This window comes from Formica exsecta, unplaced genomic scaffold, assembly GCF_003651465.1.
Source record: "Formica exsecta isolate Colony F162 unplaced genomic scaffold, ASM365146v1 scaffold33, whole genome shotgun sequence".
Classification (NCBI taxonomy): Eukaryota; Metazoa; Arthropoda; class Insecta; order Hymenoptera; family Formicidae; genus Formica; species Formica exsecta.
The window spans coordinates 1,015,974-1,040,002 of record NW_021850553.1 but is presented as its reverse complement, the minus strand read 5'-3'; the positions used below and the strand labels follow the sequence as shown (position 1 = coordinate 1,040,002).

General features: G+C 31.2%; 5 protein-coding genes across 10 annotated transcripts in view; 2 read left to right on the top strand and 3 right to left on the bottom strand.

Moving 5' to 3' along the window:
- Window positions 1-106: 106 nt before the first annotated feature.
- LOC115238263 (chromatin assembly factor 1 subunit B) lies at window positions 107-2,667 on the bottom strand. The gene is made up of 6 exons (XM_029811926.1): window positions 2,387-2,667; window positions 1,938-2,070; window positions 1,534-1,843; window positions 1,178-1,441; window positions 875-1,102; window positions 107-788 (listed from the first exon to the last, which is right to left on the bottom strand). Exons 1-6 carry the CDS (start codon window positions 2,525-2,527, stop codon window positions 239-241), a joined length of 1,626 nt encoding a protein of 541 aa, XP_029667786.1. The 5' UTR covers window positions 2,528-2,667; the 3' UTR covers window positions 107-238.
- Window positions 2,668-3,772: 1,105 nt separating this feature from the next.
- LOC115238238 (histone H2A-like) lies at window positions 3,773-5,763 on the top strand. Its single transcript, XM_029811874.1, has 3 exons — window positions 3,773-3,986; window positions 4,077-4,284; window positions 4,944-5,763. Exons 1-3 carry the CDS (start codon window positions 3,965-3,967, stop codon window positions 5,119-5,121), a joined length of 408 nt encoding a protein of 135 aa, XP_029667734.1. The 5' UTR covers window positions 3,773-3,964; the 3' UTR covers window positions 5,122-5,763.
- A 267-nt stretch (window positions 5,764-6,030) lies between these two features.
- Window positions 6,031-21,924, top strand: LOC115238236 (UBX domain-containing protein 1). 3 transcript variants are annotated; one of them, XM_029811870.1, is made up of 8 exons: window positions 6,031-6,240; window positions 6,312-6,365; window positions 6,432-6,593; window positions 6,740-6,991; window positions 7,064-7,298; window positions 7,373-7,553; window positions 7,857-7,926; window positions 21,649-21,924. In XM_029811870.1, the coding sequence occupies exons 1-7, from the start codon at window positions 6,185-6,187 to the stop codon at window positions 7,901-7,903; spliced, it is 987 nt and encodes a 328-aa protein (XP_029667730.1). In that variant the 5' UTR covers window positions 6,031-6,184; the 3' UTR covers window positions 7,904-7,926; window positions 21,649-21,924. The 3 variants fall into 3 exon arrangements, with proteins under 3 accessions (XP_029667730.1, XP_029667731.1, XP_029667729.1); XM_029811871.1 differs by lacking the exon at window positions 21,649-21,924 and adding an exon at window positions 8,923-9,011; XM_029811869.1 differs by lacking the exon at window positions 21,649-21,924 and having other exon boundaries at window positions 6,032-6,240; window positions 7,857-8,190.
- LOC115238237 (ribonuclease Oy) lies at window positions 7,548-9,997 on the bottom strand. Its single transcript, XM_029811873.1, has 4 exons — window positions 9,780-9,997; window positions 8,721-9,231; window positions 8,306-8,593; window positions 7,548-7,919 (listed from the first exon to the last, which is right to left on the bottom strand). The coding sequence occupies exons 1-3, from the start codon at window positions 9,839-9,841 to the stop codon at window positions 8,429-8,431; spliced, it is 738 nt and encodes a 245-aa protein (XP_029667733.1). The 5' UTR covers window positions 9,842-9,997; the 3' UTR covers window positions 7,548-7,919; window positions 8,306-8,428.
- Window positions 11,959-24,029, bottom strand: part of LOC115238235 (ATP-binding cassette sub-family G member 1-like) — a 14,776-nt gene continuing 2,705 nt past the window's right edge. For 2 of the 4 annotated variants that reach the window (XM_029811865.1, XM_029811866.1), the window contains exons 2-12: window positions 22,208-22,508; window positions 18,048-18,165; window positions 17,201-17,390; window positions 16,453-16,598; window positions 14,622-14,860; window positions 14,073-14,269; window positions 13,759-13,927; window positions 13,134-13,234; window positions 12,841-12,996; window positions 12,508-12,748; window positions 11,959-12,333 (exon numbers count right to left, since the gene is read on the bottom strand). In XM_029811865.1, the coding sequence (XP_029667725.1) occupies window positions 12,164-12,333; window positions 12,508-12,748; window positions 12,841-12,996; window positions 13,134-13,234; window positions 13,759-13,927; window positions 14,073-14,269; window positions 14,622-14,860; window positions 16,453-16,598; window positions 17,201-17,390; window positions 18,048-18,165; window positions 22,208-22,379 (1,899 nt within the window). In that variant the 5' untranslated portion in view covers window positions 22,380-22,508 and the 3' untranslated portion in view covers window positions 11,959-12,163. Of the gene's footprint in view, window positions 12,334-12,507; window positions 12,749-12,840; window positions 12,997-13,133; window positions 13,235-13,758; window positions 13,928-14,072; window positions 14,270-14,621; window positions 14,861-16,452; window positions 16,599-17,200; window positions 17,391-18,047; window positions 18,166-22,207; window positions 22,509-22,787; window positions 23,236-24,029 lie in introns of those variants that run through there. The other 2 variants (XM_029811867.1, XM_029811868.1) reach the window with 2 other exon arrangements.

Here is a 24,029-nt window from a genome sequence, read left to right as displayed (position 1 = left end):
TAAGAATGCTTTTCTTTAAACTTCGTTCGAATTTAAAGATATCTTGTATAAAAAAAAAAAAAACTCTTTCACACATTATTTATAATATAAAATTTATATTTCTTACAATATAGTCATCTTGAAGAAATATATACGATCTCGTGGTCGGCATCCGCTATACAGTATAAAAAAATAATTACATAATTAAACTATATAATAAGTTTCAGAAAAGTATCTATTTTTGTGTACATAAGAGCAATTATTTTTTAAGTTCTTTTGGACTCGACAAAGTTATTAATTTTACTCTTCTAGGGGTTTTATGACATTTTACAGGAGCAACATCAGGTTTTGGTGGAGTATTCCTGATTTTAGTTTTGTTCATATTACTATTACTTTCCTCATTATACACTAACTTGATATCTTCTGTTTCTTCTGCATCCTCACTTGATTTCTTGTCTATTTGTAAAGCACTGATCTCTGATTTAATACTTTGACCATCTACTACTTCACTCAATTTCTGTTTATTATGTTCTTCAGGTTGATGTACTATTGTATCGATTGTATCAGATTTTACAATATCAATATCCATTGCACAATCGTCAACATCAAATGTTGAAATGCTGCTTTTGATTACACTGTCTTTGTCTATATTTCTTGAGTTTTTGCCAGAACTTTTACATTTATCTGTTAAGACTGTATTTACAGGATTTTTCATTTTATAAATTTTACCTAGTTCACCTTCTTGAAACTGTATTATGGAGCAATAGCCATCGCTCGAAGATACAATTAAAATTTGGCCATCACTGGACCTACAGAAGAAAAAAAAGAAGTTGAATATTAGAAGTAACTTAAGCAGAAGTATATAATAACTAGATAATAATAATATGATAATTACCATGAGAGATCATTCAATCTACCATAATGAATAAGTGATATTACACCAATTGGACAAGTTTGTTGCGTATCGTAAATTAATACAGAACTTTGTGTTGCAACTGCAAATATCATCCTATAAGGCAATGTTATCAGTGCATTTGGTCCATTCTCCCGCAATTCAAAATATACCGGACAACATCTTATTGCTATAGTACACTCATTCATAGTAGGCAAAATCATTATTGGTCTAAAAAACACATTATTAAAATTGATAAGATTTTTTCTAAATGAAATTCAGAGAATCAGGAATTTTAATACTGACTCTTTCATATTTTTCCTGGAGAACACAATCGTCGCATTTGATATAGTTTCTGTAGTTTCATGTGATTCAATTATTCCAGAGGGAACAAAAATCAGTGATCCATCTATTGAGAAGGTCAGCCTACGAAAGAATGATTTAAATGTGTCGTCGTAAAATAAACGTACAATCTTCCCCTCCAATGGGCTACCAAATGGTGTTGGAATTGTGGACTTATAAACTCGTTGAACAATTTTCTTTGTAGCAATGTTTATTAAACGAAAATGTCTAAAAAACAAAAAACATGTCTTTTAATACAAAACTGAACAATATAAAATGTTTTATCATAATTGGCATAATATATAATATGGATTACATACCTGTCTGTGCTTATAGTGCATACATATTGATTGAGGGGATCCCAGGACACCCCTTGAACAAAACCTTTATGATCTGATAATATCGCAGTTTTACGTCCTTTTTTAATATCCCATAATATAGCAGTGTTATCAACAGATCCAGAAATTAAAGAATTAGAGTCTGGTGACCAACTGATGTCATAAATATCTTCAATATGACCTCTCAATACTTTCCAAGAAGTCCATTGTTCTTTAGTTTCGGTATCACTTGAAGGTGGAGAAGAATCTCGTCCCTCTCTCTCCTTGACTTTCCACAAGATAATAACTGATTCTGTATATTAAAATCAGTATTATTATTAATATGTCAAAACAAAAATAATATAAAAACGATGTAATAACATCATGTAGATATAACAATAGCTAACCATCATCTCCTGATGCTAGAATTTCTTTTGATGGGGAAAATCTCACAATATTTACTGCCTTTTGATGACGATCCAAGTCTATTGCAAAATTCACAGTAGCTCCGCCATACTTGGTTGTTGTTAAATGCCAGATCTATGCTTAAACACAATTGTTTAAAATATATTCTGCACATACATACATACATACAAACTCAATTTTGTCATACTTTTGACTATATTATAATATAGAATTAATTGTACTCTTTAGAAAGATATTATTAGAAAATTCTTGCCTTTCAGAAAATATAGAAAATATTTGGTAGTTTTGATAGGATTGTATAAATCTATCCTGTTATCAGTATGTTTATTCCATTATTTCTATACTAATTAAAACAATGCTTTTTCTATATATAAATGCAATTTTATATATATGATATATAGTGTCTTTATATATAATCTTTCTATATTACCAAAACGTGACAGTCCGCTCCTCCAGTCGCCACTCTCCAAAACGGTTCTCCTTTCAAATTTTTGCATATACCATTCTGTATATCAACGCTCAGCACCGGGTCACGATTGTGCCACGAAATTTCAGGAGTAGTAAATTTCATTATCTCGATTAAAATTAACAGGTATGATTCTCGCACGTATCACGATGTAATAAATAAAGAAAGTAGAGAAGCGATGGTTTATCGAATTCCACTTAACCTTCAAGCTATCAGAGTATTCGCGCCAAAAATTTTTGGCGTTGATTGCGTTCTGTATAAGGCCGGCTTCACACCTTGGCAATTCTGATAAAGAGATATTATCACACATAATTTCAATGTATAGTTTAAATATTTATTATATTATTTCATATTTAAAGTATCTCTCTTTGATTACTGTAGGTTTTTCTCTGCTCTCTTGTTGATTACAAGTCGCATATTGCACATGTGGGCACCACTAAAAAAGTTACTAAATGCACTATATTGGGATCAGTGCCTGTAATCGCTCCCAAGTCAGTGCAAATAATCGCATTCGGGTCAGTATTAAACTATGCGCTCCAACCATGTGCGTCTGGTAACAAAAAGTTACTAGCCACTGAAACGGAGCGAGTGCACATCAATCGAATTCGCCATAAATTTCGTGTCAATTCGCTGCCATTCCGACAAAGCTTGTAGATCGGAGTGAGAGTGAAATGAACACAGTCAGTCGTATTTCCATCGACTTAAATTTAGTCTTACGCCGCACTAGATGCGAATTAATACTTCGGTGGAAACTAGACCAGTGCTGTGTTCCGATTCCCTACCCGGGTGCACCTACCGATCTATATATCTGGATTGCTGATAGGCCTCCTGGAGATGTACCCTTAGGGAGAATTCATACCAGCCAATCAGAACTCGTGCTAGAAAAGCAGAAGCCAATCAGAACTCGCGCTGAAAATAAGCAGTACATTCTGCTTTTTTAGCGCGAGTTCTGATCGGCTTCTGCTTTTCTAGCACGAGTTATGGAGATAGATTGCGCACGGTTCGAATATTCTCCAAATATGTCCAACTTCATGAGATATATAGTGGACATGGTACAGCTAATCGATACTCTGAGTATCGATACTAGATTTGGACCAATGAAATTATAGATTTTCTAGTAAATTTGCTGATTATTGTCATATAATTTTCACTCTCACTTGAATTACAGAATCGATACTTTAGATTGCCTCGTTCGATTTGCGGAATATTTAAACTCCCTATGAGAAGAATATTTATGCACAGTTGCATATCTTGAACAATATTTTGCCAATGGTTCTAGTGATATAAAATAACACTCGCGCTAGATAGCTAGAGATTTTTAGCGACGTGTCTTGGCGCGCTCGTTCCCGCGCAAACGAACGCCTTCCTGACACAATCGCCGTCAAAATATCTGAATGTGCATGCGCGTAACCGTTGGTTGCGCGGGCCGCTGGCCGCTGCTTCATTCGGCTTTCAGCGCTCGGTGTTGGCGTGTCGACATATCCAGTTCGTAGACTATCTCTCTCATACACGGAAGAGCAATCGCATTCGATTCAGTGAGACATGTCCGGACGCGGCAAAGGCGGTGAGTAAAGGAAAAGAAAAAAAAGAATTTCTTTCGTTCCGCTGTATGCCGGCAAACGACGATGACAATCTTCGGTCTGACTCTTTCCAGGCAAGACCAAGGGAAAGGCGAAGACTCGCAGCAGCAGGGCAGGGCTGCAGTTTCCCGTGGGGAGGATCCATCGTCTCCTCAGGAAAGGCAACTATGCGGAACGTGTCGGCGCCGGTGCGCCGGTTTATCTCGCTGCCGTGATGGAGTATTTGGCGGCTGAAGTGCTCGAGTTGGCTGGAAATGCCGCCAGGGACAATAAAAAGACTAGGCAAGCCCTTCCTTCATTTCATCGTTTCTCTCTCTCTCTCTCTCTCTCTCTCTCTCTCTCTTTCTTTCTTTTTCTCGTTATCTCTTGTGCGTTAGCTTTCTTTGTCTCTCCGTTTATCTTTCTCCTTTTCTCTCTCGCGCTTCGTGCTGCGACTTCCTGTTTCTATCTCGCGTTCGCGTTGCTCTCGATTTCTTTCGTGTCCTTATCTTTATAGAAGGAAATCACATCATTAACTGATTTGTGAAAATTATTTCTCGATCGTTCTTGACATTACCTTGAAATATATACGCATTATACAAGTTATACCCTACATGTATAACGCGTATAACGCTACGTTTTTTTTTACTTCAAGGAAATATCAATCACGTTTTATTATTTTGATATATACTAATCTTTGTTTTTGATTGGAAACTTTTGTTATGTGTGTATAAGTATGTGTGTATTTAACATTGTTTGATACAAATTGATTGTATAAATAATATATTGTATATTTATACACACATAATAACATAAACAAAAAGGAGAGTTTTATATATGGTTATATACTACTACTATGTAAAGTGTTTCTACATTTTCTATTTCTATATTTATTTATCATTTATGTACTTATTTGTCATTATTTATTTTGTTTAATTTGTGCAAACATTTATCCTCTGCAGGATAATCCCACGTCACTTGCAGTTGGCTATTCGTAATGACGAGGAACTAAATAAATTATTGTCTGGTGTGACCATTGCTCAAGGTGGTGTTCTGCCTAATATTCAAGCAGTCCTGTTGCCGAAGAAAACTGGTACTGGTGGTTCTGGAAAAGGCGACAAAGCGTCACAGGAATATTAGATTATTATACATTTATAACTCTTTATCATATACTTTAGAAATATGTCTCTCTTTCTTGAAACAAGAGGAAAAAAAACAATATCCCTATAAATCTCAGCAGCAGATTTTACATTTGGATCTATGACATTTTTTTCTTGCATGCTTAATTGACAATCTGCAGGCAAATAATAATATATAGAGATTTTGGAGTAGATATTCTACTATATATACTATTTTCATTCATGTTTTTACATCGCTGTCCTATCTTGGGCACTGTTGAAAGTATAATTGCAGTCTTAATAAAGCGCATTTGATTGAAGATGTTCCGGTGCTGAATAATAAATTTTCAATTGTGTTATGTTAATTCAAGACTATATATGATGTAACTGTTAATGAACATTTTCTTACTTATTAAGTACAATGTTTTATTTAAGTGATGTGTATTATATATATTTTCTTTTGCCATAATTTCTTTATTACTTTTTTTTAATTCATTATCTTTTTATGTCTCCTGTTCGCTCTCATTGTCTTATATTTAGAACCATAATTTTTATCGTATTACCAATAAACATTTAAACATATATAAGGAAAGCGTTTGAATATTTTTGTTGAATGTAAAACGATATTTAATGTGAAAATAAATAACATTGCGTTTCCACTTGAAGTTTGGGTTTACGATTGTGCCAGACTTGAATATATATATAAATAAGTAAAATTGATTCAAAATACGATTGAATATTTTCAACATTTTATATTATATTTTAATATAATGTTTGTTTTTATAACGTGTTTATATATATATATAAAATTGATCAATACATCTTGCGATATATTATTATCTATTGTTATCTGTGAAAGTTATTAATCAACTTGTCGAAGCTGGCTCCACATTTGAAATTGGCGCTAACGAATCTGTCGCCATGCTACAAGTAATTTTCAGTCTGGTCGGCAAGTCGGCATATAAGTAGCGCGTCGATTCGACGTGACATTTAATTTTCGGATAACGGAGTACACAGCGCAGCTTGATCTGAAAGACATTTCAAAGTGATATATTGACGTTGAACGTATCAACGAACAGCGCGAAATGTCGTCGGGCGTTATAGATATTCTTGTGGACATGGGTTTTAGTATATCCAAGGCGTAAGTTCGGAAATAAACGTTACATCGTTTTAGTCTAACCTGTGATGATATTTGATTATTTTGTTGCACAGTGAGAAGGCTTTGGAGATCACCGGTAATAAAGGCGTGGAACCAGCGATGGAATGGTATGCGCATAACTCTTTAGTATAAACTATCACGTTATTAATCATGTTATTGATTTTTTATTTTAGGCTGCTAGCTCATTCGGATGAAGCTGAACCAGCACCCGAACCTTCCATAGGCGAGAGTGCTCCAGCACTAGCTGCTGACACACCAATACAGGACAATGTCGCTAGTGCTAGCAATCAATTGGTATCCACGACTGAGACAGCTAAATCCATGAAATGTGATGTGTATGTTGAATCGCAAAAATAAGTTTTTAAATGTAGGAATATTTGATTATGTATTGGGATTGATACGTTATATCTTTTGTATATAAATATTACTTTATCAGAAAGAATATATGGGATATTATTATGTTTACAAACTATTTTTGTAGATGTGGGAAGCTGTTCAAATCTAACTTAGAAGTTGAGTTTCATGCCACAAAGTCTGGGCATGATAGATTTTCTGAAAGCACAGAAGAAAAGAAACCGCTTACCGAAGAAGAGAAGAGGGAACAACTGAAAATGTTGGAAGAAAAATTAAGACAGAAAAGAAAGGAGAGAGAGGAACAAGAAAAGAAAGATGCGCTTGAAAGGGAAAAAAATAGGATACGGTCAGGAAAGGAAATGTCTGAAGCTAGGAAAAAGTAAGAATATCAATAATGGATAGTACATTTTAGATAGAATATATGTAAGTCTATATTTTGCTTATGTAACAGATTGGAAGAGTTAGAAATGAAGAAACTCTTAGAGCAAAGAAAACGGGAGAAGGCAGAAGAAAAAGAAGCAAGAGAAAGAGTTAGAGCACAAATTGAAGCTGATAAAGCAGCAAGACGAGCTAAAGCAACTGCTGAAAATGATCAGTCAGTTAATACAGCTTCAGCTTCCTTGTCTGCAATTACTTCGTCCACATCTATGCATCATAGAAAGGATTACACTGAAACCAGGCTTCAGGTACTAAAATAAATGCATACATAAAAGTATATTATATATACATGCAATATGTTTCAAACAATGATATTTTTTAGCTTAGGCTTACTAATGGACAAACTTTGACACAAAGCTTTGGAAGCAAAGAACAATTGTCCGCAGTGAGGCTGTTTATTGAAATGAATAGGACAGATGGTAATGGTCCTTTTCAATTAATGACTACTTTTCCCAAGAAAGTATTCACAGACGAAGATTATGATACACCATTGGATGTATTAGGTATGTTGCATTGATAATTTATTGTGGTATAGCATACATATAGTAGGAAGCGCGCGCGCGTATTTGCTAGTGATTGCACAATTGAACATTGATCACTAACATATACATACATAATATAACTTATACAAAATATTATTTATTAATACAATTAGTGCAGTTTTATCAATTAATATTTTTCAATATATTATGCAATATATTATGCAATATTCTGTCAGTTGTAATGATGACATTATTGCAAGTGCAATATGAATTTCTTTTTTATTTTATTGAAGATAGCATAATATATTTTTATTTAACTTGCAGGTCTGGTACCTTCAGCAGTTGTAATCGTCCAAAAGAAGGTGGAATGATGTAGCCAGTGATGCCCTAATTTGTAAGCAAAAAATGTATATTATCATACAGATTAATTATAAGATATTCATGCTAATATAATGATATTCTTTATTATAAACAATCGGTAATCTTATCTGTAGTATGCAAACTTCTTTCTGATTTCTTTGTAATCTCTTTCTTTATGAATAGCATAATGATTAAAAATTTAGATGATAATAGAAAAACAGGTTTGGGAATCTCACATTAATTATAATTTGAACTAATTGTGCTTTTTTTATTTATACATCTATAATTTAATTTAGAAATTGTGTTGTAAATGTCTTAATCTAAAACCTATTTTTAATATTTCTTTAATGATGAAAAGGAAGCTAAATTATATTATTTTTCTTATATACTAAGATTTATTATTAAATTCTTACCATGACAAATTATTTTGAGTGCATATGTCATATATGTGTGATATATGTAATATTTAATAATTTTTTATCTAGTTTGTGCACACACACACACACACAATGATTTTAATATTATTATTATTATAGTTATATCTGTACTACACGATTATCGTGTGGTACGGAGCTAGGATATGTTATCTGTTTGGATCTATCACAATTTGTAGGGAATTCACGAATGCCATCACAGTCTACCAACTGCAATGCTTTGTCGAAACAGATTCTTATCTCGTTCACATACAATTCACCCGTTTTCTAAAAGAAAGTGAAGCTATAAACTTTTATATAAGAAAATTTAATATATTAAATTATTTTTCTATATCTGTAAGAAAACGATTTATACAAATATCGTTTGTTTCTATCGAAATAATTTTAGATTTACCTCGTTGTGCACGCACATTATTTGGCCTCTCTTGTTCAATACCCCTTGAATTCCTTCCAACATATCTTCTACCATATATTTTTGCCCTGGTAAAATATTTGCTTTTGCAAGTACGTCCATCATATTATACATATCGAGAAGTTTTAATCCTTCTTGAAAATAGTTATATTCATTGTTTAATTCTTTTATTACAACTGCACAGGTGCCGTGTTTATTCCATTCGTGACCCCAAAATGAATAAGGGTTGGATCCGTTGTGAACATCTTTCCAGTTCTCTTTTAATTGACTTTCCAAAGGCGCTAGAACGCTTGGGTTAAACGGCAGCGATTTGTTGCAAAACTCTGGGCCTAACGTATTATATCTCGTCGGCCAAATACCGTGGATAGTCCATTCATCTCGTTTAGGTAACGAACAACTGTGTTTCTCGGAACTTTCTTTCCATACAAAGCAAGCTGTCAATGGCCATACTTGAGTAAATATCAGGACATCAAATTCATTGGACTTTCGTTTCCTACATTTTTGATTTTCGAATTTTTGATTAAAAACATGAAACTGAAATATCTTTTTTTTTTTTTAATTGCGATTTGCATCAGAACGTGATGCAAATATTTTTGAATATTATCTATATTAATTTATTTATATTTTGTGTATCAAAAAATATTTAATTTTAATTAGGCGATTAGATAATATTATGTTATTCTAATGTTTAATAAGGCAATTTGTGTAGTTTCCAGTTACAATTATTTGACCAATTGAGTTTAGGAAGATCTAAATATAGAACAGCTCATTTTATGAATATTAATTAATTCGTCATTAAGTAATTTCTCGGAAGCTATATATGCGCTTTGACATTGGTATATTTCTCGCTAGACTTTTCTTTTAAATGACTTTTAAGCATTTCGATATAATATTCGTTAACATCTGTACGCGCATGTGCTCAGGTGTGCTAATGCTAACGCACATTATCTTCATTTATCAGAATATTGATATAGCGAATTATATAATATTTTGAATAATACTTATTTTAATATCATTGAACATTAATGTTAGTTCACTTACCCATGTGTGATGTACAGTAAAGACAGCAAAAAGATACACAATGCAATATTATACTTGGCCATTCTATTAGAAAAAGAGAACAAATTGTTCCACGTGGAGAGAGTAGATATTGACTCCGAGAGAGCAGTGTCGAAGCTAAATAAGCTCAATTCTCCCACTACCTTTTTCTGCAGTTGCCACCACCACCTTTTCCCATTGTTCCTCTTTCATTTCACATTATGTGTCGCAGATGGTCTTCTTTACTCGACCTCATTGTGAAAAGATGAAATATTACATGTAGCAGATGGTCTTCTTTACTCGACCTCATTGTGAAAAGATGAAATATTACATGTAGCAGATGGTCTTCTTTACTCGACCTCATTGTGAAAAGATGAAATATTACATGTAGCAGATGGTCTTCTTTACTCGACCTCATTGTGAAAAGATGAAATATTACATGTAGCAGATGGTCTTCTTTACTCGACCTCATTGTGAAAAGATGAAATATTACATGTAGCAGATGGTCTTCTTTACTCGACCTCATTGTGAAAAGATGAAATATTACATGTAGCAGATGGTCTTCTTTACTCGACCTCATTGTGAAAAGATGAAATATTACATGTAGCAGATGGTCTTCTTTACTCGACCTCATTGTGAAAAGATGAAATATTACATGTAGCAGATGGTCTTCTTTACTCGACCTCATTGTGAAAAGATGAAATATTACATGTAGCAGATGGTCTTCTTTACTCGACCTCATTGTGAAAAGATGAAATATTACATGTAGCAGATGGTCTTCTTTACTCGACCTCATTGTGAAAAGATGAAATATTACATGTAGCAGATGGTCTTCTTTACTCGACCTCATTGTGAAAAGATGAAATATTACATGTAGCAGATGGTCTTCTTTACTCGACCTCATTGTGAAAAGATGAAATATTACATGTAGCAGATGGTCTTCTTTACTCGACCTCATTGTGAAAAGATGAAATATTACATGTAGCAGATGGTCTTCTTTACTCGACCTCATTGTGAAAAGATGAAATATTACATGTAGCAGATGGTCTTCTTTACTCGACCTCATTGTGAAAAGATGAAATATTACATGTAGCAGATGGTCTTCTTTACTCGACCTCATTGTGAAAAGATGAAATATTACATGTAGCAGATGGTCTTCTTTACTCGACCTCATTGTGAAAAGATGAAATATTACATGTAGCAGATGGTCTTCTTTACTCGACCTCATTGTGAAAAGATGAAATATTACATGTAGCAGATGGTCTTCTTTACTCGACCTCATTGTGAAAAGATGAAATATTATGTGTAGCAGATGGTCTTCTTTACTTGACCTCATTGTGAAAAGATGAAATATTATGAATTTGACAATATTAAGTATTCTAGCAGATGTATCGTGAAAATACTACATAAATTGAAAAGCGTCACGAATATTTAATTGACATAACTGTACATATAATTACACAAAGTAATTTATTACATAATGTTGCTTTATAATTACATAATTATACTTTGTAATTTTGTTTTAGGAAATTTTTCTTATAATTATGACATTTTTCTCAATAATTATTTTTGATATTTAATATAATCAAAAAACACAGTTATTTTTAATTTTTAAAAGATAATATTAAATTGTGCATACGATTAATTTAGGAAGAGAGCATTTAATTGATATTATCATAACATTATCATATTTGATTATGTGTGCTAAAATCAGTATGCTGAAACTGATGTATCATCACGAACCATACATATCGAATTTTCTAACATCATTTATCTACTATACTTATCACTTGCTATTTTCTTTATTGTTCTGACATGACGCATATGTTCAATAAAAAAATCACGGTATCATGCCGTGTTATATTAACTTCTAAGAGAAAAATTTCTGCAAACATGCAACCTAACATACTTGTGAGCAATAAAGAGATAGCAATAACATTAGATGGCATCGCCATTTTCTTTCATAATTCATTTTACAATCCTTGATAACGGGAGAGTCACTTTTTGTACAGATACAGTGCTATAACGCTAATTATATGTACTCTGTTTGCATGATTTAAATTATTGCTTTTATATATAAAGTTCTGTATACAAAAGTTTCTTATTTTATTTTGAAGTCATTACAGATATGAATTTTACAATATGATGACAAAATTAGGAGTAAATAAATTTTGCAAGAGAATATATGTAATTTACTTTCTTTTATTTAACGAAAATTATAACAGATTATCAATTTTTTATATTATTAATATAAATCATTTTTTTCACAACAATTAATATTACGTTGAACATATCATTGTATCAACAATCGTATTTTTTTCACAATTACATTTTAAATTTAAGATTTGTTTTAGAGAGCATTGAGCTAAAAGCATTGAGCTTAATGATCACATATTAAAATGGCTCTTGATATATTTCCCGATTATCTGAAGCATCTGAAAAGTTTTGTTTGGTTGCACTCTTTGCCTCAATAAATAATATAACATTCCCTTACAAATAATAAATATAATAATAAGAGCTAGCATATCCAGCCAATAATTTGGAGCATTTTCTAGACCTGCGAAACACACAGATAAGATGTTACTTTAATATCTCGAATATTTATATATTATTGAGAAATAAAATAGAAAAAATCGTTAATACAGAATATAAATGTGATACGCGTATATAACAGCTCTTAAAATGAACGATTCAAAACAATTAGCTCGAGTATTATTATGAAGTTTCTTACCTATTGTTCGAAAAATCTCTTTGGGCGAACTGAAATGACAATACACTTCTTCCACTGGGCAAGGTAATCTCGGTCTATTAAAACCATATATGGCTACTGTGAGAGCCTCCAGTCCATATCGAATATGACTGGCATACATGAATAACGTTCGATAAATTGGTAGAGGAGTGGAATCTCCAAAACCTTGTACTGAGGTTAAAATCATGGCACAAGTTATCGCCGGCCCGATAAACACACTATTCTAAATAAAAAAAAGAGACATCTGCTGTTATATCTATAATTTTAAAGAATGTTTTTTTTTTATTATATTCATAATTATCATTCCAAACATACTACGGAGTTGAATATGCTAGCAATATTATGTCCTATACTCTCCCCGATGAAGGCGCAGATGAAGCAAGTACTAAAGAACATGATGCATCTATGCCACTCCAGGGGTTGACCCGTAATGAGGTAGACCATTGAAAGATATATAAATCCTAACAGTATCTGAGAAAAGATCCAGAGAATTTTTTAAATAGTTAGATCGACTTGATAAAGGTCTAACGTAATAAAGATATATAATAAGTAATTTATTATATGAAATATCTATGCTATACAAAAAAGAATTTACCAAAGGAACCAACCTGTATAGGTATACTAGTTACATTTATGGCCCAGTAGTATGCGCTAAAATTGTACCATCTGTTGAAGTACTCTCGCTTCATTACTTTAATTTCACGAGGAACTGTAACGAAAGAATATTGAGATAAAATACAATCATAAGCTGATTTTTATATAGTTAATAGAGTATAATTTAGTTATTTTTTTGCCTTTTTATTTTTTAAAAAGATTTTACGAAGTTTAAACATGATAACAATTAATGAATATTATAAAACATAATTGTATGTTATATATTTTGATTGCTTTTAATGAATGCTTTTTTTTGCGTAGAAAGAGAGAGAGAGAGAGACATTTTCAACGAAGTTTAAACATGATAACAATTAATGAATATTATAAAACATAATTGTATGTTATATATTTTGATTGCTTTTAATGAATGCTTTTTTTTGCGGAGAAAGAGAGAGTGAGAGAGAGAGAGAGACATTTTCATCTCTCTCTCTCTCTCTCTCTCTCTCTGCTCTCTCTCACTCAACAGAATATCTATAAATATAATACCGACAAATACTGAATTTTGCAAACAAAAAATTAATTAAATTAATTATTTATACACCAATTCTAATTACGTATATACAGAAAAGATATTCTTACAATGCATTAATACTGGTAGCATGGGTATGTACAGAAATACTATTAGGCACGCGAAGCAAAAGCCAAAATTGAACAGGGCCCTGGAGCCGTCATTGCCCATATTCAAAAACAGTAAGCCAATTATTAGTCCCAAAAAAATATGTAGCGATATCTTCAGATAGATGTAATTCTGTGAATATATAAAAAAGAATGTGCTCATTCAACATATAGTTTTTTAGAATCAAGCTTTCTCGAATTCGCAAATTTCTTTTGAATTGCGATATAAATCCACTTGGCATTTAGTAATGTAATATATAATATATGTTCGATCTTACTCTATTTCGATAAAGCTGCAATATCATTCTCTTGATTAGCGTTTTGAATTGATCGAGCCAAAAGACTTTCGGATTCTGCGTATCAAGCTCGAGTTCATACTTCGCTCGAGAAATTGGAAGAATCGGTAACTTCTTGACGCAAGTAATCATTTGTTCGATCAGATCGGAACCATAATCGCCCGAGCAGGTTTCTATTACTGAATAAGTATTCGAAATTTTAACATCTTTTGATATATTTAAGCGTCATTATTATATTATTATGATTGTGAAATTAAATTAAATATGAATTTGTTACACCTTAAGATCTGATATATCTAAGCGTTATTATTATATCATTATGATTGTATGTGAAATTAAACTAATTGTAAGTATGAATTCTTAAAGCTCTGAGATCTCCTACGAAAAATGTTAAGCGTTTTTTATGAAGAACGCGACATTAATATATGTTGTGACTTGTAATTTTAAAGGAAATATTGAAAATAATATTGAAAAAAATCATGAAAATCGAAAAATACGATTGCATAAAGAACATACGTGCATATAACTTACCGAAGTCCGCCGGATTGTAATGCTTCGGGCATTCTAGACCTATGCTTTGTAGGAATGGCAATACGTTATCCGAGGTGCCCCTATAAGCACATTCTCCGGCAGTCAAGATGTAGACGTGATCAAATCTGTTAAATATACTTGCGCTGGGAGTATGTATCGAGCATATAACATTTCGTCCGAAACGTGCCAGCTTTTGAAGACTATCGATGCAATAAAAAGAGGACAACTCGTCTAATCCGCTGAAAAAAATATAAATCTTTTCTGCAATGCTTCTACAATATTAAAACATTTTGAGAGAAAAGTTTTGCGCGTGCGCTACGGTCATCTCATCACGAAAGCATATCGCGTGAGACGAGATGTTATTTTCATTCTATTTCCTAATAAAATTTGAAGATATTATGAGTAAATGTTTTGTTTACGCCATTTCCTTCAATTTGTTTGCTCATTTAATAATATTATGATTAATCGGTTTTTTTTACATCTATATTTATTTAGTTATATGCGTGATTCATAATACTCGTTATAATTGTGATTGAGAAAATCAATAATTGATTATCCGTAATAAATCAATTTCCAAAATTTATTTTAATAATAATATAGATTTTTCTAATATTTTGCTTTTCTCTTGTGTTTCAAAATACTTGGTTTATCGATGTACAGGCTTCTTCATGTTTTCAAAGATATATATACATGTCCCAGACTACCCGTACACCCCTTTTAAAACGAAAATAAATGGCTTTTATCAAAAATCGCGAACATTTTTTAAGTAAATCGGGTATGCTCTATCGAATGGTGATATTTTCAACTTTTGATTCCGACCGGAAATACGCCATCCGGACCGGAATTTGAATTTTTTAGCAACTGTGACAGTTACTTTCAAGATCAATTTTAAGATTGGCAGAGGCACTTTCAGAAAAAACGTTTGATACAAAAGTTTCTTATTTTTTTCACGTACAATTCGAATCTGTAATAAAAAGTATTATGTTCCCTTCAAAAAATTCAAATTCCGGTCCGGATGGCGTATTTCCGGTCGGAATCAAAAGTTGAAAATATCACCATTCGACAGAGCATACCCGATTTACTTAAAAGATGTTCGCGATTTTTGATATCCATTTATTTTCATTTTAAAAGAGGTGTACGGATGGTCTGGGACACCCTGTATATATATCCAAGATACAAAATACTTGTTCATTGCATTTTTTACTTTTTGCATCATAAATAATCATGTTGAGAAAAATCAGCTTCTTCTTTTTTTTATTATTCAGGCGATAATTAACATCTAATAAGTTAAGATTATTTAGTAAAAGAAAAATGCCCGTGATATCTAAATATATAGTTCCTAACGAGTTACAACGTGGACACTACTAATACTAAGGTTCACATATAACGCACAATAAATTGCGATCTTAGAATAAAATTACGGATAATTATCGAGACTCTCATATTTTGCGTTCTTGAATTTAACACGTTTATATATAATTTCAAAACATTTGAGAATTGCTTTTTATGTATCTTACAGCTGCAACATGTGATGACTTCATATAATTATTTTAATAAATCCACTCTTTGCGTATAAGTGATTACTTATATGCAGAAAAAATGATATAATTATATTGGGATAAAGAAATAATAATATAATGATTTAGACAAATTTGTTTTTCTATCTACGCAGACATTTGAAAAATATATATGATTACTCTCTTTATTACTATTATAATTATAATACGATCAGTCATATATGTAATCATTTAAGAGAATAAAAAGCTAGGGTATATATTATAAATAAGAAGATGAGACAAACAATTTTATATAAATCTTGTACGATACTCACGTGGTCGGTTCATCCAGAAAAATCACAGGTGGGTTATTTACTAATTCAAGTCCGATTATCAGCCTCTTCCTTTCGCCTCCGGAGAGTCGTTCCATAAACGTGTCTTGTGTTTCGGACAATCGAAGTGTAGCCAGAATCTCGTTTATCTATAAAAATCAATCGTTGTATTGACCTTCTAAAAATGTGGATATTTTTATGACTTATATAAATTAGTGATGCTAAGATATCAATTTTTGTTGTTTTTTTTTGCTATTCTATGTTTGATTTAAATTACATTTAATCTACTGCCTAAATGCGCATAATATCTATAATATCTTTTCTTTTTTGATATGTGAAGGAATGTTATGTTAATTGGATATTAGATTTCACGAGACTAATAATGATATTATCCTTACGGAACTAATATTTTAAATGAGATATTTAGACGAATTATCAATTTTTTGTTATTATTGATAATTACATAAAAGTATTGCTAAAAAGTCTGACAATGAATCAGTGAAGAGAGATGTATGTATATAATTTGATTTGCATAAGAAACAATTGATGCTTGAATGATTTTCTATAATTTACTGTTAAAAAATGTTTTAACAATAAGTGTGTTTAAACAAGAAGTATAGTTGTGTTAATTAATTCGCTTTTCCGCCTCGATCTTTTATTCTTTCGAAACGATCGTTTTGTTGTTATCCTTGATTTCCATATAGGCCGTTAAAATATTCTGTCATAATAGGCTACGAAAGGCCGTACTCACGGCGATACGTTTTTCGGATTGCGATTTTTTTCTGCCGAGTTTTAAGTCTGCAGCGAAGGACATCGCTTCCATAACCGTAAGTTTCGGTTGCACGAGATCCTCTTGCATGATGTAACACGACATCTTCTTGAATTCCTGCATGTTCCGCGGCTTTCCATTGATATTTATTGAGCTACTTGTGTCCGTGTATCTGTATACGGAATGTCTGCTTTAATGTTGTATGATAAATTGTAATGCAGCAAAATTTTCCGTTGTTTATCGCTTCCAACTTTATGATACAAAATATATAATTATTTTTTTAACTATCGTATAATCTTTTTGATTACTAAGTTAATTTCTGTGTTCTTAATTATTCAACCAAAACTATATCCTTTTAATCTTAATAATCATAGGCTACCACAAAGTTATTTAAGCGTTTTGCAATATACTGTTTAGTAAACACGATCTTATAACTCAGACGTAGATAAATGAAAATTGAAATTACTAAATAATCGTGCAATATAAAAATATAGATTATCGGAAAAATGGAAATATATAGAATGTCGTAAAATATACGATATCTTTGATAATACGCATGCGTAGTAATATATGTATATAATATAATTTGATTTTAATCGCGCAAAAAACAAATTATAATAAGAAGTAATGAGAAGAAATAAGATGGCCTGATTTTATAATATAATATATAATTACAGACTTTTGTATGTAATATTATGAATGCCGATAGATTCTCTGCGAGAAATAATAATTAATTGAATTTATAACGATAAAGATTATAAGACTAGCCAATATAATTTTTGGACGATCTCAACGGTTTATTTGAATTTATGATTATTCAATTACGTACTTGTATCCGGCGAGAACATTGAGTAACGTCGATTTTCCGGCACCAGAAGGACCCATAATCGCTGTTATCTCACCCGATTTGAATTGTCCGCTAATTCCTTTTAAAAGCATCTTTGATTCTGCAAATTTTTGACGAAACATTGAATGATATATTATATTTAAAAAATAATAAGTTTTTGTTTATGATTAAAAGACACTTGACGTACAAATTCATGTTTCTTTATAGAAGACGACGATTACCTCTAAAATATTGAAATTGTTTTTTATATAGCAATTGCATCAATTATAAACGTATATAAATTTTGATAAAATTTCCTAGAAAGATTCTATTACGCTGTAGGTTATTGCTAACTGTTTATGTAAGACGCGAGATTATGTGTGAGAAAAGCATCATGTATTATATATCTCCTTGAACTCCTTTACGATATGTACTATGTCATTCAATCGTAAAAGTAGCATTTTCTTTTTCATTTTCTTTTGCTTAGTATAGTTATCAAGTTGTACGTTATTAGAATTTTCTGAGGAATACAAAATCAATATATTCTTCATAATTCACATACACAAATTGAAAAGTTAAACAGAGTTGAAACATAAGGAATAAATTGCGCCGCAATAGTGAGTGGAGATATACCAATGAAAATATAAGCATCATAATCAGTAAAATTTTCTTAAAGTATATATACATATATCTACATAGATTTGATTATATCTACGTATTGTACATTTAGTCATATAAGCGAGTTACACGGCCATGTTTATAACATTAGCTTTGTCAGATTACGAGGTTACGCAAGAGAAGAATACGCTATTAACATACGTTTCCCAAATATCATTGTTTTGTTTTTGGCTCTTTTCTTCATACTCGTATACTTTCTAATTTATATTGTAAGATAGATTCGCAAATTTTAAAAATGAAAAGAGAAATATGAAATACTTTTACGCACATATACCAGACATACGGCCTACAATTGGGATAATGAAGCAATGATGTATAAAATTTTGAAGTAAATCACGTTAAAAATATCCTGTCTAAATTATTATCATTTATCCTGTCTAAATTATTATCATTTATCCTGTCTAAATTATTATCATATGTATAAATATGCGCTCTTACTGTCACTTGAAATAATGTATTGTATCTCATTATGTCATTTCATTACACAGATCTGCGAGGTTTTGTTGCTTGAAAATTATAGGTGGTTTCCTACGTAATTTTGTGCGCTGAATACGAATCTGTCCGCAGAATTTGCCTATCACATCAGATTTTTTAGACAAATGAGGTAAAATGGCCCAAAAATAATGATTTTGGCTATATTCATGAAAGTATTACGGAGAAAGCAAATTTATTTTTTATATTTTGACCGACGGTTTCATATAGTACTATTCTTCCTCTTCGAAATCAATATTTATTTGCCAACATATGATTTTTTCTCGCCGAGATATATCTGCGGCCAGATTCGTATTCAGCGCAGTGATGCCAGAATGCCCACGCTAGCAACACGCAACCGTAGTGGAAGGGATACGCACACAAGCAAAAACCGTGTACATGTAATGCACAGAGCGTTTTGCGCATTACATGTACACGGTTTTTGCTTGTGTGCGTATCCCCTCCATTACGGTTGCGTGTTGCTAGCGTGGGCATTCTGGCATCACTGATTCAGCGCACAAAATTACGTAAGAAACCACCTATAATTCACAAACAACTTTTAACACCTTTAATTTCGCATGCCTGTGTTATTCATTAAACTCTTTTATTAATCTGTTGAAAGAATAATTTATTACTATTCTTATACCATTTTTAAATACATTTATTGTTTAATATAGAAATCTTTTTCTGTATATTTTTTTATATGCTTTAGATAATGCATTATGCAGCGATTCTTGCAAAACGGCTATTCTTTTTCACTTGTTGTAAATCGTAACATTTAAATGGCATTACATTAGCGTCTGTCAGCCCCTAGCCGCATTCTTTGAGAAAAGAGCAACCGCAACTCGCAATGCTCCTATCATTTTTATTCATATAACGCGTTTATTGACTTGACTGTTGCTATCTCATGTATATATGAAATTATGTACATTTATTATGTACAATTTTTCTATTTTTAATTTTTTTGAATTTTTATTTTAAATTTACACAGTATATATTGTTTGTGTGAAGAGTAGCAATAGCGATAAAGTTTATGTTTTATATGCGTCGCAAATAGTGCACCGCTATAAAATAAATTTTTGAGAGTCATTGTTATACAATCACAAGAAGAATAATGCCACTTGTGACATGAAAGCGCAACTGATATGCTGCACGTTATATTCATTCGTATTAAATTATCGTTAATGATTCCTTATTCGTCATGATAAGCAAGAAACATTCTTCCGTCATTCCATCGACCATAACAATTGATACATCAATTTTTTTTCGTACAAGATAAATTAATCTCTCAGCAATTGCTTATTATTCACAAAGCTTCCATAATTACCTGTAATTAAATATTTCTAGTAAATTTATTGCAGAAGTTAGAAATGATACATTCGGTTGCATGAATGACTTTAATCGAATTTTTTGTTGATGAGAATAGTTTAGTCTTCGTATATCTAGCTGTTAAGTAACGATATATTTCGCAATTAGACTTTAAACGACGAAATTTTACGTATGCTTGCTAAAATATACGTTTATCGAAATTATGTGTTTGAGATTGCTTAAACAACTGGTGATTTCAAAGTATCCTTCACAAAAAGTATCAACAAAATTGATTGTATTGTGAAACTGAGTAGTTATTTTTATAGCTGCTAGTTTTAAGATACACAATGTTAATATATTAATGCCTAATTCAAAAAATTTTAAATACCATTGCTTTTAATATCGATGTTTCAACGATTATGTGAATTATATTATGTGAAGTATATTACCAGCAATTAACATAATACAGTTTACAAGTACACTCTAATTTATATCACATTCGATATTATGAAATAAAATGACGGTTTTATTCGTTATTGTTAATAATTCACTATTATCTCGTTAACGATGAGTATTAAAATAACGTATCTGATTATATTATGTGCACAAATATATGCACACACAACTTTTACTATAGATAAAAGAATTACGATTTCTTTACTATAAATTTACTATTTGAATGATACCGACATAAGTCCAATTTTATAAAAATAATTTTGTCATCAAAGTAGCAAATTAAATTCTCTATTATAGATTAGCGAATCATTTTTTCCAGACAAAATTATAATTAACCGATTTAAAAAATTTTCTTGTTTATTTATTAATTAACGTGGAAAAAAATACCAAGATTTTAAATTTTAGATTATATTCCGTTTTTCGGAGAAATTTGTCGATGTGTCTGAATAGCAGCATTCGTTGTTATTAAAATGCACAACTATATCATGATTTCACATATAAATGCTTTGTCATTAGGTATATAATTTATATTAAATATCTTATTGTGTACATGTATGCGCGTGTGTGTGCGCATACGCGTTAAACTTTTTAAAATATTATTATCACACAATCTGAATATTTTTATCTTATTAATGCAACCTTAATTTGATGCAGCATTATTTTGATGTTTAATCTCCCTCATTTTTTGCAGTTTGTAGCAATAATGAGAACAAGAATTGAATGGAAAATGATGAAATAAAACCGAGATATATGTATATGAATCTCTATTCTTTGTTTGAATTACAAGTGAGCGGCTATTGGGTCGACGAAACCACGTGGAAGTATGTACCTTTGACATGTCTTAATGAGACTTTTATGCGACTAGTTTTACGCGGTATATTTTAAATAAATTTAAATATTTGTCTAGTATTATATAAAACTCTATTGTATTATCTAGACCAGAATAAACTACTTTATGCATTTTTTATCTTTTTTTGTAGAGATTAGTTTGTACGATTTAGTCTCTTAATTTTATCTAATTGCAAATTTGAAAATAGTATAGTCAAACACTCATTACTAAAATGCTTTTCTTTTCTAAATTTTAATAATTTAATAGCAACTCTAAATTATTAAATTATATATTATATATATATATATATTTTTTTTTTCTATTATATACAATATATTGTATGTACATATAATATTTTATGGCTTTTCTATAGTGTTACTTTAACTTATTAATTTTAAAATATATATGAGATTGCCTTTACCTTTTCGAGAGCTTCGCACTGCATACGTCAAATCATTGAACTCGATGTCCACCGCGGCCATTTTTGATGTATATAACATAGTACGTATAAAATTTTTGTCATGACCAAGGGTCTTTTCTGCAATTTCACTGTTATCGACTTCCTTCATGTTGTTTCTTGCAGTAGGTTTCATAATTATGATTTTCCACCTGAGTTTCAAGAACGATTTATCTCCAACTTGCAATTGTCATTATCTGATATATCCTCTTTTCAAAGCAAGAAATTGTTCGGTATCGGCCAGGAAGAGTAAAACGAGTGATAACTAAAAACAGATATATATAAAAGCATAAGTACTGACGTGCTATGGAACACAAGAAAGAAAACGTTTCTCGGAAGCATGGTGGTTGCCTATATACCTCATTAGTGATAATGGGGGTGTATCTCTGTGTATATACACAGAGAAAAATGATAATACCAAAGGATTTTTTAATAATGATAATGCAAATTAATAAGAGATGAATAGATGAAAATGCAAACAAATAGGAACTGTGTTTGAGATTTTCACATATACATATATTTCCGAGTTATTGATATGCATTACTTCATTTAGGATATTGGAGATCTTTCAAAGAGAGAAAACATTTTCTCCTTTCTTTTTATAACCCTCTGTGGTTTACATATGAATGGCCACGTGTGAGATATGCGGATAAATATCCAAGGTGAATGACAGTGATGCAGTTCCGACTTTATATTACACGCATGCACCATTACATAAATCTTATATAGTGCTGAACTTCAACTGACATGAGTGTCTTCGATCGAGCGTCCGACATTGAAGAATTATGACTAATAAACTATGCACACCTAAATATATGTCATACATACACAAACAAATAACAGTAGAGTCAATTCCAGACAGATACAAAAATGATGACCAAGACCAAGATCAAGTAATCAACTCTTAAGAAATCTTTGAACTAAATCAGATTTATATTGATGTAATAGTATATCACTGGGCTTATATATACAATAATATAATATTTTAAATAATATGTTATATATATATATTTTGTATATATGCAGTTTCTCCGTATTTATTTGTTTAATTGCACGATAATTATAAAACGCATTATGAGCGTGAGTGTAGGAATCTTTCGCTTTTTTCTGTTTCAAATTCTACACGAGAATTAAATCGACCGAAGGTACAATTATTCGGTTTACAACGTGTTAGCTGATTTATCATCTCTTTACTGTTTACTCCATTATCAATTTTTATTGATTATATAGCGAATAAAGAACTTGACTTATTTACGATTTTTAATGCGACAAGCGAATACATTAAATTCCCACGTTGTTTCTATAATCAATTTTTATTAATTATGTAGCAAATAAAGAACTTGACTTATTTACAATTTTTAGTGCAACAAGCGAATGCATTGAATTCCCATATTGCTCCTACAACTTTTTCAACTGTGATAACTTTCGTGTTTCCTTCCGCTTTGTTCTATTACCTTGTGTTCTAGGAAAGCCATATATGTACATAGACATTTATCTAAATGGACAACTACTTATCTACATATACGGCATATGACGATAGTGTTGCTTGGAAGTGTTATATTTGATAAACTCACTTCCAGCATTTGGTAAACAACTAACACAGTTCAACAGAAAATGACTTTTTTTTTAGATTGCAGTCTAAACATGACAAAGTTCGTGAAAATAGCAATTTTTGCAACTTTAATTGCAAATTTCTTAAAATTTTGACGTGATGGAGCAATTTGGATACCGGATTCGTGTTCAGCGTCCAAAAAAACTATAAGAAACGGTTAGTCTCGTTCCGGTG

Coding starts and splice junctions, on each gene's coding strand:
- LOC115238238 (XM_029811874.1), top strand. CDS start 3,965: ATGTCCGGACGCGGCAAAGGCG. Junction 3,987..4,076: donor GTCCGGACGCGGCAAAGGCG/GTGAGTAAAGGA, acceptor GACTCTTTCCAG/GCAAGACCAAGGGAAAGGCG. Junction 4,285..4,943: donor AGGGACAATAAAAAGACTAG/GCAAGCCCTTCC, acceptor TATCCTCTGCAG/GATAATCCCACGTCACTTGC.
- LOC115238237 (XM_029811873.1), bottom strand. CDS start 9,841: ATGGCCAAGTATAATATTGCATTGTGTATCTTTTTGCTGTCTTTACTG. Junction 9,232..9,779: donor TTACTGTACATCACACATGG/GTAAGTGAACTA, acceptor TCAAAAATGTAG/GAAACGAAAGTCCAATGAAT. Junction 8,594..8,720: donor TAATGTGCGTGCACAACGAG/GTAAATCTAAAA, acceptor ACTTTCTTTTAG/AAAACGGGTGAATTGTATGT.
- LOC115238236 (XM_029811870.1), top strand. CDS start 6,185: ATGTCGTCGGGCGTTATAGATATTCTTGTGGACATGGGTTTTAGTATA. Junction 6,594..6,739: donor AAATCCATGAAATGTGATGT/GTATGTTGAATC, acceptor CTATTTTTGTAG/ATGTGGGAAGCTGTTCAAAT. Junction 6,992..7,063: donor ATGTCTGAAGCTAGGAAAAA/GTAAGAATATCA, acceptor CTTATGTAACAG/ATTGGAAGAGTTAGAAATGA.
- LOC115238263 (XM_029811926.1), bottom strand. CDS start 2,527: ATGAAATTTACTACTCCTGAAATTTCGTGGCACAATCGTGACCCGGTG. Junction 2,071..2,386: donor GAGCGGACTGTCACGTTTTG/GTAATATAGAAA, acceptor GTTTAAGCATAG/ATCTGGCATTTAACAACAAC. Junction 789..874: donor AGATTGAATGATCTCTCATG/GTAATTATCATA, acceptor TTTCTTCTGTAG/GTCCAGTGATGGCCAAATTT.